Here is a 7,567-nt window from a genome sequence, read left to right as displayed (position 1 = left end):
ATTTTTCAAAACATTTTGAAAACATAATCTGGTATACCATTTATACCCAAAACCTAAAGTTTGAGGCAAGTTTGAATGGAAAATTATATTTCAGGTCATTTTGAAAAAAAAACTGCTTTAAGACATGTCTAAAAAACTTCACAATTTGAATATTGATTTAAAAATCCCCCATTACAGGGCAATGTTTGAAAAAAAAATTATGGTGGATAATTCATGTCTAAAACCAATATTTAGCATATTTGGATAAAATATTTTGTTTTTACAGTATTTTGGAAGAAAAGTATGGCATATGGTTATATACAGAAAAACTATCCTTTTGAACCATTTTTGGAAAATCACATGGGATATGTCTTGAGAAACCCTATTTTTTTTTTTTTTTAAGATAAAAGCTGGCAGAGAGCTTACATCCAAGACGCTGTATTTTGGAATTAAGCTGAGTTTAAAAAGTATCATGTTTGGGGGTCACAATGAAAGAAAGTCTGGCACAGGACTTAGGTCTAACAAACCTCCCAATATTAGTCAATTTTAATAAAAAGTAACATTTTATGGACATTTTCAAGAACAATCTGGCACAGAGCTTACCAAAACCCCCACAGTTTGAGAACATTTGGATGAAATATCACAGTTTTAGGCCACTCTGGAAGAAAATCTAGCATAGGAATTATGTCCAATAACTCCAAAATCCTGTATGAGCCAATTTCAAAATTCAAATTTCCAGACCATTTAAAAGATAAATCTTGCATAGGACTTATGTACAAAAGATTTGAGTGAATTTGAATAAATCACATTTTCTGCATATTTTAGAAGAAAATTTTGTATGGCCTACTTCCAATAAGTTCCCAAATTTGAGCTGATTTGGCTGAAAATGCAATGCTAGTGTATCTGGGAACAAATATTTGGCATATGACTTGTTTCCCAAAACTCCATTATTTACATGAAGTTGGATTTTTAATATGTTTCTTGTCCATTAGGGGAATATTGAACATAGGATTTGTGCACCACCAAACCAATAATGTGAATAAGTTTGGATGCAAAAGTGTATTTCTCAGCCATTTTGTAGGGAAAGAAAAGTACATAGCATAGAATTTATAACCATACCACTCTAACAACTTTATTAATAAACACACACACACACACACACAAATCACATACTTGGGTCATCTTAGAAAAAGCTGGCATAAAAATTATTTCCAAAAACCCTAAGGCTTCATGCATTTGGGTAAAAAAATGATTTTGCAAGACCAGTGTGGTAATGTCTTTCTGGGCCATTTTGGAAGAAGAATCAGGTGTGTTAAGTTTTGGTAGACGAATTAAACTGTCTAAATTTAGACTTTTTAAAAATTGCATTTCCTGTGCTATTTTGGAGGAAAATTTGGCAGTAGGGCTTTTGATCAAGAAACTCCACTGATTAGTTGATTGGTGAGCTTTAGTAAGTTTTGAAATTGCAAAGTATAAATCGTTTAACTTAGTTCTTCTAAAAATATGTTGTTCTACTGCTTTTTTTTACACCTAAAACAGCACACTGGACATAGTGTTCTCATACTGTCCCCCAACCTTCTCCCGATTAATATTAGAGATTCTCTCATTTAATTACATAGAGATATTTCTCTCATCATTTGACAATATAACAGCAACATATTGCATGGTTGACTTTTATTTAATGAGTTCCTCAATTGATGCATATTTTTTCTTTACTAAAATTTGAAAATACTAGTTAACTAAAAATATAAACCATTTTGCACATGAACATGTATAGCTATTGAATAAATTCCATTAAGTGCAATTATGGGCTCAAGGGGAATATAAATTTTTACTTTGATAGCAATCACCAAGTTGTCCACCATAGACTTGTACTAATTTATATTCCCAAGATTAATAAATGTACCTGTCTCCAGTCTACAACAAAATGCTTTCAAATTATGTAATTTTTGCCAATCTGATGGGTGCAAATGGCATCTGTGTGGTTTTCATTTGTATTTTGACTAATATTAAGGAAACCTTCAAATGAAAAAAGAGACTTTCTATATTGTGATCTTCCTGAGTCTAACCAGTCTGAGTATTCTTTTGGTTGCATTTTTAAAACTCTATGTCTAGAAATATTATGTAGATTTCTTTGTGATATGGACTGCTTTATTTCCCTCCAGTTTGTCTTTTGGCTGAAGGTGTGGGTTGCCTTTCAGAATTTATTTCTCTGTAGCCAAATTTGACCTATTTTCATTATGGCTTCAAGATTTTGAGTCAGTTAGAAAAGTCAGTCCTATGTTATAAAGGTGCTACAATTATCTATTGCTGTATAACACACAATACTAAAATATATGACTTAAGACAACAATTTTATTATCATTATCCCTCAGTTGTTTAGATTCATGGAGCTCAGCGGAGTGGTTCTCACTTGAGGTCTGAAGACTTGACAGAGTGGGACTTCCAAGATGGCTCAAACACATAACAGAGTCAATGCTTACTGTTGGCTAGCTCAGCTGGGGCTGTTGACCAGTGATTCCATGAGGTCTCTCGATGTGGCTTGAGGTTTTCACAGCATGGTATCAGGGTTCAAAGAGTAGAAGCTATATGGCTTCTTATGAAATAGCATCAGAAGTCCCATAATATCACTTATCCTACATTCTGCTGATCAAGAAAGTCACTAATGCCAGCCAATTCCTGGGGAGGGTAACTGGTCTGTATGTAATCAAATATGTATGAGATTATATGAGAAGGAACTGATGACATCCATCTTGGGGACTATCTTCACAGTCCACCCTCTGAACACCAGGTCATGTCCATCCCATGTGAAATATATACTCATCCCTAAGACCCTCTCAAAGCCATAACCCATTATAGCATTGGCTCAAAGTTCAGGATCTTTTTATCTAAATCAGGTCAGGGTATATAGATGATGCTTAATCTGAAGATTTGTGACCTGAAGAAGCATATCTAATATTCAGTGATGATTCAGGGATAGGATAATTACAGTAAATGCTTCTATTCAAGAAAATGGGGATTTAGTGTATATACAACAGGTACCAGTTCACAGAATTTCAGAAATTCAGCTGGGCACATGCTACTGGCTCTTTGCTTAGTGCCTTGTCTGCCCCTAGGAGTAATTCTCCATAGCTTTTGTGTCTACCCTCTGTTATTCTTCCTTTTCTATAAGAAATGACCTGTTTGCAGCTTAGTACACTTCTTAGCCTGTCTCCCTGCCCAATGGGGTTTTTCTTTGTCCTTTTCAGCTAAGCTGGTGTTTCTGTTACAAATGTCACGGGTTGCCTGAAACTACACCTACAAAGTTCTTCAAGTCAAGTCCCTCTTGGGTTTGGGTTGAGTGTCAGGGTGCTATAGGATGATATCCTTGAAATTCACAGAATCCATTTTGTGTGGTTGAGAGAGGGTCTAGGAAATGCACACTTAAATCTTAAGTCTTAAAAAAGGGTATTACACCTGCATCCTTGAGATGATCATTAATGATCACTTGTTTGGGGCAAAACTTTTGGACTGAAACACAATGAAGGAGGTTATATTAAGAAACTTTAAATATTTCTTTTCGGCCTTGTAAAACTGGAAAACTATTGAGGTGTGTGTGCCTAAGAGACCTTAGACTAGTTATGAGATCGCTGGCATGGAGACTAGGCCTGCAATTGAGTGATGAGGGGCATGACTGTGAGACCCTCAAATTTCAGGACTTATTAGGGAGTGTGTCTTCAAGAGTCTTAGCCCTGTTATTGGAGGACCAAGGTAAGAACAGTGTTAAAGGCCATTATATTTTAAGAGTTCTGATGAGAAAATATAGCTAGGGGTGGTCTGATATGGGTGTGATTGGAGACTCAAGGCTCTGAGACTAAGGAATTGTTTGGTTATAACTGAAAGACCCCTTGGGGATGGAGTGCTTGGGACATTGTATTGTTAAGGAGGCTCCATGTCAGAGCTAGGGACTAAAGCCTGACAAAAGCAACAAAGTTGGTTAGGAGATAATTCAGCAAAGACAACAATAGACATTTGAGAGCTAAGAGGAGAGATACAAGGGGAGCTGTCACAGAAGCCAAGAGAAGAGAGTAGTTCCAGATGAAAGTGGACTCAAGGAAACCATATTTTCTGGATAGAACCTGGAAGATTTCCTCCCCTCACTTGAAATCCCTGAACACATTTCCTAAATTCTCTCCCTATACAAGGGACCAGACTTTGTAATAAGTATACCAGTAACTCAGTTCTTATGTCTTCCAAGGAGCTGAATTCTTGTGAAATAGTGGACTTAGGAATTCAAGATATCTGTACCACTCCTTATTCCCTATCTTTATAGATGAGTAAATGAGGTATACAGAAAAGGTTACAGATTTGTAAAGAAGCAAAGTTTATTAAAACAAAAGGCCATAAAACATAAAGACTTAGTGTGAAGAAAGTAAACTAGGCCAAATGATCTTTGACCACTTATGGAATGCATTTTTCTACTCCATAAAATTGTAAAAATTTTGATTACTTACTCCTTGCCACCATGCTCACTTTCAAAGAGTGTAACAGGTCAGATAATTGCCCCAAATAGGTCTCAGGGTCAGTGTGGAGTGGCAGTTGGTGGAGAGATTTCATCCTCCTGTTTATTGAGGTGAGATTTCTGGCTAAAGCCTTGCCCACATATCTTGCACACCTAAGGTTTCTCCTCCTGGTGTGTCATCTGATGTAAGATGAGGTATGACTTTTGGATAAAGCCTTGACCACACTCTCTATGTATACAGGGCTTCTCTTTTGAATGTACCCATTTATGTGTGATTAAAGCTGACTTATTGCTAAAGCCTAGTCCACACTGTCTGCACACGTAAGGCTTCTCCCTCGAGTGTTTCCTCTTGTGCCTGATCAGACCTGCCTGGTGACTGAAGCCTCGCCCACACTCCCTGCACACATATGGCTTTTCCCCTGAGTGTGTCCTCTGGTGTGCAATGAGGTTTGACTTCTGGCTGAAGCCTCGTCCACATTCCTCACACACCATGGGCTTTTCCCCTGAGTGTGTCCTCTGGTGTCTGATGAGATTTGATTGCTGGCTGAAGCCTCTCCCACAATCCTTGCACACAATAGGCTTATCCCCTGAGTGTATGTTCTGGTGTCTGTTGAGGTGTGACTTCAGACTAAAGCCTCGCCCACACACCTCACACACATAAGGCTTCTCCCCAGTATGTGTTCGTCTATGTGAGATGAGGGTTGAATTCTGGCTAAAGCTGTGCCCACACACTCCACACACATAAGGCTTCTCCTTTGAGTGTGTCCTCTGGTGGTTGACAAGGGTCGTCCTTTGCCTAAAGCATCGCCCACACTCCTTGCAGGCATAAGGCTTCTCCCCTGAGTGTGTTCTCTGGTGTGAGATGAGGTTTGATCTATCACTGAAGCCTAGTCCGCAATCACTGCACACGATGGTCTTCTCTTCTAAGTGTGTCCTCTGGTGTCTAACAACAGCTGACTTCTGGCTAAAGCCTTTCCCACACTCCCGGCACACATAGGGCTTCTCCCCCGAGTGTGTCCTCTGGTGTATGATGAGGTTTGACTTCTGACTAAAGCCTCGCCCACATTCACTGCACATATAAGGCTTTTCGCCTGAGTGTGTTCTCTCATGTATGATGAGTGTTGATTTCCGGTTAAATCCTCGTCCACACTCTGTGCACACAATAGGTTTCTCCCCTGAGTGTGCCTTTTGGTGCCTGGAAAGACTTTTCTTTAGACTAAAGCCCTTCTCACACACCCCGCACACATAAGGCTTCTCTCCTGAGTGTATTCTCTGGTGACTAAGCAGGTTGGTGATCTTGCTGAAGCCCAGTCCGCACTCTCCACAATTGACTGTTCCAAATCCTAAGACTTCAATCCTCTTCAACAATTTGTCTGTTTCCTCAGGATTCCCCATCTGAGCAGGACTGGCCTCTAATTCCACCCCTCTGATGCCATTCCTAGAGCTGACTGGCTGCCTTTGGGTTGGCTTGGAGAATGCTTCTAAAGTTCTTTTCTTTGTCTTTCCAAATGAAGGCTTGATCCCTTCTCTCTCTTGACCTTCTGCTTTATCACTCCAGGAACCTGGATCAGAGGCTTGTTGCTGCTTTTTCTGGTCCCCCTGGCACAGATCTGATGACAGAATATGATTTGCTGCACACAAGCATGGGAACATCCAGGGGGCATGATTACACATCATGTGCGGCATGTGTAACTTCTGACTAGAGAGATCTGGAGGGCAGAAAGCACAGAGGTGGAGTTCTGGCTTTGGTTCTCCTGCAGAGAGAAGAGTCTAAGTCAGAACTGAGACTCATTGGGGCAACCCAAGTAATTATGCTAATTCTGATGTCGAGACTCAAATGTTTTTCAAAATACTTAAAACTTAAGTACTACCCAAATAAGACCTTCCTTTACATGACTACTTTTCTAGCCTATCACATCTTCCATTACAATCCAGAAAATCCACTCCTAAACCTACATATCAGACTATAAAAGCATTACAGACAGTTTTGGCTTTGCAAATAAGGCCAATATGCAAGTCTTCTCCCCCCTCCACTATGGGGAACTGTTCTGTGCGTGGGAAATGTAGCCCAACCCCCACTCGGAAAAGCCAGTGGGGAGCAAGGTCTGGCACTCAGGACCCACACCCATAGACAGGTTCTTCTGTGGGGAATCAGGCCTGCATTGTACCTAGGCTGCTATGAGGCTTGCTTTTGCTAAAACTCCCTCATCCTGAATTGAGGCAGCAAATGTTTATTGACTATCTTTAACTTCCTAAAGTCTGTGCTAAACCTCCCAAGTATGGAGTATAACCAGTTCAACCACTTTCCCCCTTGATCTGTAACATCTTTCTCCTTGAAGTAATTAACAAAGTTAATTACTTTCCTTTGTTATTTGTAAAAGGTAATCACCTACAGTGAACCCGTGTATAGTAAATGAGGACCATCCTCAATGCAATGTACCCAGAAAAGCAATAAAAGCCTGTCCAGGCAGGGGTCAGGCTCTCTGGCCCTCTTGCCCTCTCTCACTTAGGGAGTGGCCATGCCATCCCTTTTTCTCCACAGGATTTCTGTAGTCCATGTGAATTTGTCCATTGCAGCCACAACACATGGATCCCATGGGCCAGGATCCGCATCACTCAACTGTAATTATCTTCTAACTCATAACCATCAACACTAATGTAAACTGTGTCCACAAGTATTTTCTTTGACTGAGAGATCATCTCTAACCAGAGTACCCATGTGGAAATGTCATGTCTTTCCCTATTTCCCTATGAAGACAAAGGGATAGATTGAGAGAGCAGTCTCGAGAACTCCTAGTAGCTAAAGAGATCATGTGTGAGATGCCTGAACTAGTTTCCCCACTCACTAAAAAATATTAGAAGATTACTTTGTACCAGAACTCCTACAAGGCAGCAGGTTTTCAGCAATAAGCAATAAAAACAGCCTTATGAGATGCTCCTTCCTGGTGCTCCTGACCAATTCAAGCCCTGATAATATCCATAATTAATTTAAACAAAAATTTCCTCAGAAGTCAATATAAAAGAAAGCTTTCTTCTTATAGTACCCCTTGTGTAGATATTAACATTGAATGTATTGTTTCATTACAC

General features: G+C 39.7%; 1 protein-coding gene across 2 annotated transcripts in view; it reads right to left on the bottom strand.

Moving 5' to 3' along the window:
* Nucleotides 1-579: 579 nt before the first annotated feature.
* ZNF133 (zinc finger protein 133) overlaps nt 580-7,567 on the bottom strand; it is a 46,344-nt gene continuing 39,356 nt past the window's right edge. For both annotated transcript variants that reach the window (XM_024559596.3, XM_071221800.1), the window contains one exon: nt 580-6,234. In XM_024559596.3, the coding sequence (XP_024415364.3) occupies nt 4,634-6,234 (1,601 nt within the window). In that variant the 3' untranslated portion in view covers nt 580-4,633. The remainder of the gene's footprint in view (nt 6,235-7,567) is intronic.

The sequence above is a fragment of the Desmodus rotundus genome, chromosome 6 (genome assembly GCF_022682495.2).
Source record: "Desmodus rotundus isolate HL8 chromosome 6, HLdesRot8A.1, whole genome shotgun sequence".
NCBI classification, from domain to species: domain Eukaryota; kingdom Metazoa; phylum Chordata; class Mammalia; order Chiroptera; family Phyllostomidae; genus Desmodus; species Desmodus rotundus.
The sequence above is the reverse complement of the archived record's forward strand: the minus strand, read 5'-3'. Positions and strand labels throughout refer to the sequence as shown.